Raw genomic sequence first — 13,109 nt, forward strand, 5'->3', positions numbered from 1 at the left:
AAGTTGTTCTTACTGTCAAAGTGAAAAGGTCGAATCAATTTATAGCCACGCGAAAAATACACTCTCACCTATCTCTATATATTTATAGATACAGATATGCATATATATATACGGCTTCTCTGTGTGTGTGTGTGTTTGTGTGTGTGTGTAGGCAAAAACCTATGTATTATAGAGTTCTGTTTGTGATGGGGTCTAGCGGCTTTTGTCTGTCTGTATGTTCTGGCATTTGAGAAGCCACAGCAGATAATATAGGGCTAAGAAATAAGCTCTAAAATTCTCAATCCCGTTTGACAGGACTTCGCCTGCAGAGGTGATTGTGATGAACCGCCACGCTGTCTGTCTCTGTCTCGCGATTCACCCCGGCGAAGCCGGGTATTCCTCTAGTACATCTATATATATATACGACTTGTGTCTGTGTGTGTATCTGTCTGTCTGTGTCTTCGCGATGCACGGCCAAAGTTCTCGATGGATCTGCTTCAAATTTGGTGGGCTTATTCACAGAGACCCCGGACACAACCTGATCGATGAGATATTTCAACACGTGCTCTCAGCGCGCAGCGCTGAACTGATTTTCGTTTTTCACTGCACTGCACTATTTTTAGATCTCCCTTCCTTCGTGCGCCGGCGTCAATCCATATTCCCGTTTGTACGTTACTATATTTAGAAGGTCACTGCACGTTACTATTTTTAGATCTCCCTTCCTTCGTGCGCCGGCGATGCCGGCGTACACCCGGCAAAGCCGGGTCCCCGGCGACGGCCGGGTATTCGGCTCTACTTCTTCCCGGCGAAGCGGGTAATCATCTAGTACATACATACATACATACATACATGTACATACATACACCACGACCCTCATCTTGATTCCCCCCCATAGGTTTGTTTGAGAATACTGCAAGTGCCTAACAGGGGATCCCATGTCTGTCAAAGCCTTCGTGTGGTAGCCACAAAAACAATGTTCCGAAAATTACACGTGACACTTACAAGAATGGTATGCGTTATACTAGAGTTGTTTAATGTGGTACACACATAATTTGGCCTTCAAAAATGTGTACCATGTAATTGCACCAGTAACTTTCAAAATGCAGATATGGTTAAGTTGTGACTGCGACGAAACTAAGTACGTGGCCGAGAATCTCCAGACTTTGATAGCTGATCATAGTTATAAACACGCATACCACCATATAAACTGAGTCAGGAAACAAAACTTGATTGGACACAATAAAAAACAAAAAAAGTTGCAATATCACGAAAAAGCAACAAGAAACGTTAACCATTCAAATCTCTCAACAGTCGAACAGCATAATAATTAATTAACCCATGTCAGAAGAACGTGCATAACTTTTATTTTTTAATCAGTTTTATCCAGTCGCCTGACATAGTATGAGTCAACGATTTTGTTTGTGTTGGCAAATAAAGAGGGCTGGTGGAAGGGGGGTGGGGTTGCTCGACGTGATTGCGTTAACCGTGAATATAGAAAGCAAAGCGAATATGCGTAGCTCATTTTGAAACATGACGGGGATCGAACATTCTTGCTTGGCTCTGGTCACCAATAAGGGAAAGTAAGGTTAACTTAATTCACGTTTTTGACACAGTTGGTTCACTGAGGTTTGGGATTTAGTAGCTCGGACTGGCAACCTTATTATGCCATTCATCGACGACATTTCGGTCATGACAAGACAGTGATACCACACACACACACACACACACAACACACATGCACACACACACATACGCATACACGTACGCAAACACACGCATGCATGCACCAACGCATGCACGCATGCACACACAACACAACCAAGAATGGCTGCATAGTTTGCTATGTGTTTCTAATACCTAAAACCAGAGTTTGAACGTTCAGTTATTCAGTATTTTAGGTTAAAATTTAAGCTGCTATTTAAGGAAGTTTTGTTTCGAATAGAACCTTAAAAACTTCAAAGGACATTATTTTACTGTGCTGTAATTTAGATATAACCCCATTATGATTTGCTTGGAAATGCTTGGTAGCTATAGATACTAAAAACGTCAATGAATATGAAAATTGCCGAGCTTTTGTCTTCTTCCACTCTCGTGTTTCAAGAGTCCCTACTTCCGTTTGTCATCATAAACTTAGCAAAAACAGTATTGCGACACATTTCGCACCCAAATCAAAGAATTAATTCCCGTGTCATTTCATTCACATTTCCATTGCCAGTTACGGCCGTTCTGGTCTATCTGACTATCTGGATCACCTTTTGGATAAAAGATTTATTTTACAGGGATCACGTGACCACCGCTAAAATAAGGGTACCCTTAAAAATCGACCGTACACAAATACAAGGCACCAATTAAAAATCGACCAAAAATCACAATAGGCAAAACTGTGCAACTTTTACATACGAGAAGAAAGTCAAATAAAACATCTACCCAGAACATGTTGTTTTGTTTAGCTAGCTTGCATATTTCGTGTGCTAGGCTATTCCTACTGTTGCAGGTGTTGATCGCATGAGTTTGTGCGTCAATTTTGAGGGGTATCATGACAAAAAGCGCTGTACATCAGCAATGACTTGGTGGATTGCTTTGAAACTTTCAAAATATTGTCCAACATACTAGACGTACTTCTTGTGAAAGTATGGATTGTTACAGGTATTTGTTCAGATGTTATGCAATGTTTCGGAAAACAGTTTTTAACCCCGTCAATTGACTATTCACTTGTGTCCATGTTTGTTTTATTTAGTCCTAATAGGAAGTCATTACTGTAATCTAGCAAACGCATACAAGTTACGTGCTGGACGGTAAATATTCGCATTGTGTATATCTAGCTTACATAGGAAAAAAAACACTGTCCATAGAAGTATTTACACGGTCTCGAAAGACTACCCAACACGTCATTTATACTTAAAAATAGAACGCCCAAACAGTAATTCTAAAGCAATTCCTCTGCATGTTGTCCGGCATCTATTCAACGCCAAACGGAACTATATAGCTCCGTTTTGGCGATTTCAAATCTGTACCTCGAGCAACAGCGTGAAAACATACGAGGCGAACAGTGGAACGAACATCAAAACAGAGACTGAGACGAAAGAAATGAGGTAATTCAAATCATAAAACGCTATCTAAAATGTATCCGTTTGACATTTAAATAAAAGAGTGCTTAAACGCATATCATAAGGTAATCCTGGTGTGTGGTGTCATAATTACAACCTCCAGCCCGGACTGGATAGTTTTTAGTGCAAATATGCTATGGGTGTACGTCTGTGTTGTCGGTTTCACTGTATAAACACAACGTCGTGTCAGTAAAAAGATATCTGTTTGCTGAATATGGTAGCAGAGCAGATGAATGGGCTTTCTAGTCATATAGCTGCTGTTCAAATAGGCCCTCCAATCACAAAGATCTGCACACAAACGCATGTGTCTAGGTTTTTTTTCATGACAGATAGTAATAATAATAATAATAAAGATAGGTATAGATAGGAGTGTTCTCGGTATGTCAAAGCAATCTGTAAAGTTATGAAGCTGTCTCTGGCAGTGTTGACGCTGTTACCTGGCACTGGGCAAACTTCTTCCACTGAAGGTCCTCACGTGATGTCTTTGCAACCGTTTGATTGGGCAACAGGGACAGTTTTAGTGGGCTCAGCTAAGACGTCCTATCTCTTTAGTCAGACGTATGTACTTCCCCATGTCACTATTATTATTCTTACACTTGATCGTGTAAGTAGCAGACACGTTCTTGCTGTACAGAATTACGCAGCCAGCGGAGACATTTTCAAGAATTCAAAGAAGGAACATTCTTGAACATCAAAAGTACCACGAGAAAGTGGCTGAATACTTGGGGACGGTCAGTGCTGGCAAATCTGAAAGATTGTTTGTTTTTAATTCCCTTTTAACGGAAAAGGCTATGCGGAATTCGATATTGAAGAACATAAATGTGTGTATTGTACCAACAGGGTCTATGTAGGGTAAAGGACGGTAAATTGTACAGGAGGGTAAATTGAACAAGGCCAATATCTTAATAGTTTGTGAAACAATGTGTTAAGTCACTGTATTTGTACGTTACTGGTGATGGGCAATGACGTTTGCAGAAGAAAATATGGCACAACCACAAACAACGCGTGGCAGGCGAGCATTTTTAGAATATTTTGGCTGAATTTTTGACTTATTATTTCATTTATAGTATGAAGGATCTAGGAGGATAATTTAAACTCAACGTGTAATTTGGACACACACGCATATAGTTTTCGAGTTATAATTGAACAGTGTCGACTATATAGTCGACACTGTTCAATTATAACTCGAAAACTATATGCGTGTGTGTGTGTTTTTTATGAATTGCGACCTTCTTTATTGAAAACCTGAACATGTTGCTCTTTTAATGCATGAACTATGCATAAAACAACACTCCATTACTCCCTCGTTAATGTACAATATAAACGTAAAACAGCTGTTAGCGAATCCAGGTTAGTTTTGATGTTCGAAAATTGCTTTGGTCTTTCAGACATGGACAATGGTCTGAAGAAGACATGAAGAAAGCTCTGGCAGCAAATAACACAACTAATCACATTGACGACCAAAACAGTTCTTTTGTCCATCTTTTAATATAACTTAATATTATAATTCTCTTCTCGAGACTGAAATTTAAAAAATAAAACACAATTTTCAGATATAAATATTTATTCTAACTGTCCCTGTCTGGGGATATCATACCCAGGAATTCTCATGTTAAGTTCCATGAAGATCATTCCAGTAGTTTTCTAGGAATCGCTCCACACACACGCGCACGCATACACCACCACCCTCGTCTCGATTCCCGGTCTGTGTTCAATCATTTAGTCAAAACTTGATTAAATGTAAACATGGGTCAAAACAATCACTTTGTACACACTGCAGAGAGCTGCAAAACAAGTCATTCTAACAGAAGAAACTTGTTTTCTTGAGCGCTATGTAAAAGTTGCGTCGAAGTCTTATTAAAGAATAAAACACTTCCTTCGCCTGCCCCTCGGCCAGAATATAAATGGGGATATACATGAGAATGAAGGTACCTTTGACTGACACTTGCACAAATGGCAGGTGCGCTTGTGTTTGTGCAATGTATCGAAAAGGTGTTCACAACCTAGCCCTCACACACAAAAACAGGACACATTAAAACAGTCTATTTTGGAACCAATTTCCATTTGAAAAGATAATTTCCTGGTCAACAAGGTAGTTTGAATGTCTCCAAAACTCAAGATTTACAGGTTTCCAATGGGAGTTGCGGTGTCAAACAGATGAATAGCTGCCATTGTCAGTGTTGAGTTGGCGCAATAATGTCATTTTGATATCGATTATGTTAATGTCCATGCTAATGCTGCACGTTAGACTGAGGCACAGCATTCACATTTGTTCCCGCACAGAAGTAGGAAGGAACGGAGGTATGTGTGTGTGTGTGTGTGTGTGTGTGTGTGTGTGTGTGTGTATGTGTGTGTGTGTGTGTCTGTGTGTGTGTGTGTGTCTGTTCGTCTAAGTCTGTGTGTCCGCGCGTGTCTGTTCGTCTAAGTCTGTGTGTCCGCGCGTGTGTTAGCCTCACTGCCTGTTTGTCGGTCTGTCATGCCTCTCGTTACGAATGCGTGTATCCGCCCGTCTCTGTGATGGTTGCTGGAAGGTGTTAAGGTATCTGTCTCCGATTGTGCCATCTCTTCTTTTATCTGTAAACTACACATCTTCCAGAATGATAAGGATTGATTTATGTCAAAAGACACACGGCCACATATCCCATTTCAGTGTGCATATCCTGCCAACCAGTGAATATCACATGACGTTGTCAAAGATATTTACAATGTGCAGTTAGTAACACAGCGATGATAAAATAAAAATAATAAAAAGTTAACGACAAATAAACATGTGATGATAATGATGACGATGGTGAGAGAGAGAGATAGAGATAGAGATAGAGAGAGAGAGAGAGAGAGAGAGAGAGAGAGAGCGAGAGAGAGAGGGGGGTGGGGGAGAGAAAGAGAGAGAGAGAGAGAGAGAGAGAGAGAGAGAGAGAGAGAGAGAGAGAGCGAGAGAGAGATATTTTCTGAATCAGAATTTGATGAAGAATATGAGGCAATCAATTTTGAATCTCTTTGCAAAAATTTGATTTTAATGACAACTTTAATGAGCAAACTCATTAACTAATTTTTAAGTCTCCAAGCTGAAATGCAATACCAAAGTCCGGGCTTCGTCGAAGATTACTTGATCAAATTTTCAACCAATTTGGTTGAAACATTAGGGCGTGACAGTGCCGCCTCAATTTCCAGTAAATGCCAGATATGACGTCATCGAAGACATTTATCTGAGAAAAAAAACCTGATCTGGGGATAACATACCCAGGAACTCTCATGTGAAGTTTCATGATGATCTGTCCAGTGGTTTTCTCGGAACCGATCTGTATACACACACACACACACACACACACACACACACACACACACGCACACACCACGACCCTCGTCTCGATTCCCCGTCTCTATGTTATTTAGTCATAACTTGACTAAATGTAAAAAAAAAAAAAAGAGACAGACAGACTGAGACAGTGATGTGTGCTTCCCTTTGTATACGGACATTCTATACAACCATCTATGGAACTGAAAGATTTCGGCAGTGTAAGAAAAGGCGAAGACTACACAATTGACAGAAAAAATGAACAGTTGTTAAATCACTGGAGAAAATAGTTTCGTAAAGAAAACAATCAAACACTTAACGGTATACTCAATACAACACGCGCTTACAGCACACATCGTACAAGCTTATTTCTACTCCTGATATTATCATGTTAACATGGAAATTGACAGACATCTGATTTCTATCAGGTGTGACCGGACAACGATCAAAGCCACGACCTATATATACCACTATCAAGAACTGAACACCGTCACCTCAAGAAGGCGAAGGAAGACTGTCTACAGAAACAAAATGGCTGCTTTTGCACACAGGACTTGCACTTTTGTGGGTGTTGTGTTGGTATTCTTGACAATGTGTGTGCCAGGTAAGTTGTTCTTGCATTATTAATATTGTTGCAATGCTTACAGATGTAAAGTCTATTCTGTTTTAATACACTTGCAATGGTTGAACTCCCAAGTTGATCGAGTTTTGTTCTGCCATCAGGACTAAGCTGAGACGAACAAATCATGTTTGACGTTGACGTTATGTTTTTCTGTAGCAATAATTTGCTTTGAAGGAAAATCTGGATGTTATTCTGAAATAGAATTTATTGAACAACTGCAAACCAGCCACCCTTTAGTTTTTACTTTTTGTATTTATAATTCCTTTGGAAAGAAATGTCGATGAGGATCCCATGAAATTCAGGTAAAGAAAAAACGGTCATTCTTCACAGTTATGTCTTATGTTAAAGTTTTGGCAGAAAGTTAACTTTGTTTGATTTCTTTATAAGAGCTGTACAAACTAAATAGAAACATAAGCTTAAGTCTTGGTTTTTCTCCTCCAAGAAGCTAATATATGTTTTATTAATGATTTTCCTTTTGATTCTAATTTTCAGAATGCAGCTCTCAGGGTAAGTCAAATGAGTGATGGTCACGACTTTATACTTTTCTCGAGCGTGGACCTTTTTCAATCGTGTTAGGGTATGATGTGTGTGTTAGGTTTTGCTAGTGTTAATGAGGCTGACACTTTAATTTAAAGCTGTATTATTTGTGATACCGTGTTATTTATTGACTTCGTTAGGTATACTTATCTCACTAGTTGAGTAGTCAGAATTTATTTTCAAGCTCTTTAACACTTTCATAAAAATGTCCTTTTCTTTGACATACATGCTAACGCGTTTCAAATCGTTATTAAAAGAAAACTTTAATGAAAAACGGAAATAAACTAGGCTAAGGGAGAATGACACACGTCGCGTAAGGCGAAATTACAATCTGTAGAACTCACAAAATGAAACTGACCGTACTGCATTTTATTTTATTTTTGGATTGTTCTCGTTTGTTGTGTAAACGAGTGCTTGCGGGTAAAAGGTTTGAATTTTGTTTTCTATAGCTGGCCATAATGAATACTCTTTCAGGCCTTTTTTCAAATCAATTTCGTTGCCTTTAAAGCACCAAAATAGAACGAGCATCTTGTCTTGATACATTATTATGGTTGCCATGTGACATAGATATGGTTTGGCACTCGTTTCTGCTAGTTGTAGAAATATCTGGTAGCAAATTCATCTTTCTTCTATTCTAGTTAGCAAGTTATTGATTGTCTGACAACTCGGACTTCGTTGATTGATATTTTAGAAATGTTCTGGTGTTGGTAGCAGCTAGCTGAATGCGGTGATTTGTCATCAAAAACTGATTGTCATTTTGCATTCAGCAACCGTGCTTAAATTGAGATTTTGGAGTGACTGTCGGCTATAGGATTCGTGTACTGCTTTGGTGATGTTGGTGACAATGATCTTCTATCCTTAACTACGGTGACCGGATCTTAGTTGTATAAGTACAACACACAATTAAATTATCATTGAGTTCTTTGGGTACTGTTTATGTTTCAATTAAAATATGGCTGCACTCTTAAATGTTTCGTCATCTCGTTTTCCAGGCTGGATGAAACTAATGAATTTTGTAGAAGCAAGCACGGTTCTGATACAAAATTAATACCAATCAAGGCTATAACTTTTCTTACATCCAAAATTCAGATTTGGAGAATGATCAAAGGATAAGAAAGAAGTGAGAATGTTGAGTACTGGAGCAAACGGCAGAAAATGGAAAACTATAGTGTACAAAAAAACCACTGTACTCTTTGATGGCTGCTATGGTGTAATACAAACAATAAACATGTGTGCAGCATGCCAAGTTAGAACTACGTTTTGAACTTTGAATGCAGTATTATATTTGTTTTATTTTTATTTTTTTACCTCTTAGGCCAAAAAAAAATAGGTGTGGTTAAGGTAACATAGCCAAAAAAATAGGGTAGGAAGGTAGGCAATCACTTTTTTTTTAACTTTTTTTTCTAATGTGTACAAATTAAACCTACCTGACAGGGAAATAAGTGTGCGACTCGAGCGCTTTCGCTTACATTACGTTTTCTGTACTGTTTTTTTTTTTGACAAATGTAATAAAAAGTTATAGGGTCGGCCCCTAAAAATAGGGTAGGTCGGGTTACTGTAACCACAGCTATTTTTGGCTCACGTAAGTGTAGCCTATGCGATGATAAACTTTGTCTGTCTGTGCGTGCGTGCGTGCGTGCGTGCGTGCGTGCGTGCGTGCGTGCGTGTGTGTGTGATAGAAACTTTAACATTTCCGAGTCTATGGATAAAGCTCGCATAAGAAGATTACGTCTCGGTCAAAAGTGTTTGACGTGTGTGATAGAAACTATTTGAAGACGTCACATTATGACGTAAGAGGGTTAGACGTCACGCAAAGGAATTACTGAAAGTCTCGGTCATTGTTATTGTGAGCGGGCCGAGACTAATTGGCAGATCCAGGGTCTCGCTTTCTTGCACAGTTTCACCTATGCTTACTGTGTGTGTGTGTGTGTGTGTGTGTGGTGTGTGTGTGTGTGTGTGTGTGTGTGTGTGTGTGTGTGTGTGTGTGTGTGTGTGTGTATGTGTGACGGAGTGATTGAGTTTGTGTTACTGTTTGTCGATTTCTTACGTGAGCCTTGATGGCTTCGCCTCTTGTTTTTTAGGCCTTAGCAGAAAATGTTTTCTTTGTTTCAAGTCACGAAGATGGTATCCCATTATTTGTCACCAGCTTGTCACCATCCGCGCCATCTCTGAAAACTGTTAGTGTCATAATGTAAAGATGGTAGTACAAGAATTTTGCTAAGATGTATTTTCTTTGGCAAATTTTCTGAAATGGCCAGTAAGACAAAGGTCAGGTTTCAACTTTCCCCCAACGATAAAATAAAGTCGGGCCGAAATTATGCGCTTCAGCCTTTTTTTCTGACTGCCAGTGTCAAAGGACACCCTTATAGCATTATTCATATTTTCATTTATTTTCGCAAACCAGATTACTAAAAACCGCCTATCCCTTCTGTCCTTGTACAGCCCAGCCTCAAATCACAGCGAACGGGTTGTTCATCGCTGGCCAAGAGAAGTCACTGGCCTGCTACATCACCACTGCAGAAACAGTCAGCTATTTCCCTCTCACCTGGTCACGTGATGGTTCGAATCTAGCTGCCTCGGAGGAAAAGACAGTCATCGTGTCAGGGAACGTGAGGAATTACAACAGTTTTTACAAGTTCACTGTTCAGCCAAGTGACAACGGGGAAACTTTTACCTGCACGGCCAACTTACCGTCTGGAACAACTACGGCTTCTTGGACTGTCTATGTTTAATTTTACAGTAAGTAAACGACACCAAACAGGGATGGCCAAATCGTCAGCCCGATCGCCACTTCCAATGTATTTATGTTTATTATCCATCCCATGTTTTATAACAAGTAGTGCTCCGCTTTTGAATGTCTGTTTTCGCAAGTATCTCATGGTTTTTAATGTGTTGATTTCTTTTATTTTGCCAAGTTTTGTCAAGTGTTAACCACTTTTGATATGCCTTATTGTAAGTAACGTATGATTTATCATGTGCCAACCGTTTTTGATGACCCTTGTTGTAATGATCCCATGTTGTGTAACATGCACACCACGTTTAATGTATCGTATTGCAAACATTCTATGTTGTGTCGAGTACCGACCACTTTTCATATACTGGCTGCAAGTTTCCTGGTTTTCTTCACGTCTCAAGCACTGATAAGATGCTGTTGAGACTACGTTTCCCTGGGACTATTGTTAGGATAAAGTCGAACGTTCCCAAACTCACAAGCATATTGACATTACTTGCGGACCTTAATTATCTAAAGTGAGCTGCGGAGTTTACCCAGCTTCACCATCAAACTTGAGGGTATACTTAGCAGGTAAACCAATGAGTTGCTGATATTCACCTGTTTGTAAATGGAAGTCTGAAGTTAAATATGTATGTCCATGTTTGATTAAGACAATATTTATATTGCAATTGATCGTAAATTGTAAGAAAAGAGATACAGTCTTAATCATTACCATTGCAGCTTAAAGATTCATTTCAGAAGTTTATTTGAATGAAATATTGTTGCATTAGGGTAATCTGTTTTGCTGAACAGGCAAGCTGACTGAACAAAATGTAGACGTCGAATAGGAGTGCGGGAGCTGGTCGGTACTTGATGGTGTTGAGGGGATGGGGCTTGAAGCTAGCAGTTCCATGCAGAGCAACCCTTGTCAAGAATAACTATGATAAAGGCACAGCAATATCGTAAGATATGTTTGGTGGCTTGTTGTCATACTGGTCTTTTTGTTCGTCAAAGGGAAGTGTATATCATCTTCTGTTTCATTTTCATCGCCAAACATTGTATTTAGTTACCAAGCTTGTTATGAATTAAAAACTCGTGAAAAATGATGACAATATCTTAAAGTCACAAAAGCCTTCTGTGTGTAAATCAGTGGCTCCGTTTCTTTCTTGTTTTCTTTTTCTCGGTTTATAAATGAATATATATATAATATTACACATAAAACAGGACAATTAAGGGAGAGAACACCTGTCTGCCACTGACCTTCTCACTCCGGGTCAATTACCAAGTTTTAACAATGAGACAGACTCGTTTGATGTATGAGAGGAAACTTTGTCCAGGTCATAGAAGCAGAAATATGAATATCACTAGAAGGGGGGTGTTTGCTACTTTGCATAGAGATGTGGGTACATGTGTACTCTTCTTCAGGCATGCACAAGGCGACACCGCTCAATAGGACGCAGGGGTCAAAGGTGAGGGAAAAAGTCGCGCCTTATAGTCCATAAAGTATAGTAGTTATCTGGTGTGCTGGCTTCAATACACTGAGTGCATTTCCTAATTCTTCATGCTGTTGTTCGCTATGTGTTGCTGTCGGGAAAACGTACAGCACCTATGAGGTGCCCGCAGTCATCGATTCCGGGTAGCCAGCTTATTTCAATCATGGGCAAGTAGGACGCCCATATCTGATGAATTGTACACGTTTTGCCACGTTAGCTGAATGTTACAAAAGAGGCTATTTGTTCTTGTTTGAAAAAATTGTCGATGACTTAAAATTGTATTTTCTGTTGTTGATTGGTACTTTGTGTGAGCATACTCCATATATTTGTCTATGTGCCTCACATACCTCGTTTTTTATGCATTCACACTATTTTTTAATGGCCACAGCAAAAACGGGTTGACGTTCAGAGTTGACTCCATTAGAGTACATTTTATTGACGCAAATAATAATCAATAAGTTTGCAATAAAATAAGTTTTAAAAAACTCACAATACGGGAAAGTATGAGAATAATGAACAAAAATCAAACAACAGATAGACTGCCAACGTTCCCAAATTCAGAATGAAAAAACAAAAATGGTAGGTAATTGGAACGATTATTATAGACAAAACGAAACGTATATTTACAACATTGAAATTGTACATTCCCTAGCTTGAGGGTTAATCTAGGCTTCAAATGTACAAAGTCAAAGTAAACAAGAAAAAAGTTGATTTTTTTTCAAATTATCTCCCTTATACCATTCCTATTCGTGTCCTGTACAGTATCAATTTTTCAACAGCCTGAGGATTACAAGATTATGCTAAACCCTCTCAATTCGTAATCTGACACAGCATGTTTCTCTGAGTGCCAGGTCAAGATTAAGCACAGTATTTATTTATATTGACAAAAAAGATAAAAGTTCAAGAATATGAACAAATAAGCAAAGCAAATTTATTAATGTTCTGTATTGCATTTGAATAAACGTACCATTCATCAAAGATCTTGTAAATCAGAACGAATTTGTCCAATTTTATACCTGCTTAGAGCAAACATATTCCAAATGTCGACATACAGGCTATACTTACTTAGCGGAGTGGGATTTTGTATGTGGAATAACTATGGCACTGACACATTTGCCAGTCTGCTAACAAAATTCCGCACAAAATGCTCACCCTTTGCAGAAAGCAACCCGCCTGTTGAGTGTTGGTATATTCATGCGTAAGTTTGTACAAGTATATGATGCACAAGAGGGATGCACAGACCCCAATATCAAAGCCTTCCAAGATAGTTTGACAAAGATGGTTTACCAAAAACGGAAGGGGTCTTTCTTTTTTTGACTCATGCTTTTTGAAATGTAAATACAGTTTGAGACGATTTGTTTTA

General features: G+C 39.0%; 1 protein-coding gene and 1 long non-coding RNA gene across 3 annotated transcripts in view; one reads left to right on the forward strand and one right to left on the reverse strand.

The window, feature by feature from the left end:
* The window catches only part of LOC138973373 (uncharacterized), a 458,327-nt gene that overhangs the window by 54,588 nt on the left and 390,630 nt on the right, over window positions 1–13,109 (reverse strand). The gene's annotated exons all lie outside the window — the stretch shown is intronic.
* LOC138973368 (uncharacterized) lies at window positions 3,622–12,270 on the forward strand. 2 transcript variants are annotated; one of them, XM_070346089.1, is made up of 4 exons: window positions 3,622–3,817; window positions 6,810–6,985; window positions 7,496–7,510; window positions 9,983–12,270. In XM_070346089.1, exons 2-4 carry the CDS (start codon window positions 6,913–6,915, stop codon window positions 10,270–10,272), a joined length of 378 nt encoding a protein of 125 aa, XP_070202190.1. In that variant the 5' UTR covers window positions 3,622–3,817; window positions 6,810–6,912; the 3' UTR covers window positions 10,273–12,270. The 2 variants fall into 2 exon arrangements, with proteins under 2 accessions (XP_070202190.1, XP_070202191.1); XM_070346090.1 differs by lacking the exon at window positions 3,622–3,817 and adding an exon at window positions 5,208–5,387.

The sequence above is a fragment of the Littorina saxatilis genome, linkage group LG8 (assembly GCF_037325665.1).
Source record: "Littorina saxatilis isolate snail1 linkage group LG8, US_GU_Lsax_2.0, whole genome shotgun sequence".
In the NCBI taxonomy this organism is placed as follows: Eukaryota; Metazoa; Mollusca; class Gastropoda; order Littorinimorpha; family Littorinidae; genus Littorina; species Littorina saxatilis.

Bases quoted from the DNA above. Each gene is read 5' to 3' on its own strand.
- LOC138973368 (XM_070346089.1), top strand. From the start codon at position 6,913: ATGGCTGCTTTTGCACACAGGACTTGCACTTTTGTGGGTGTTGTGTTG.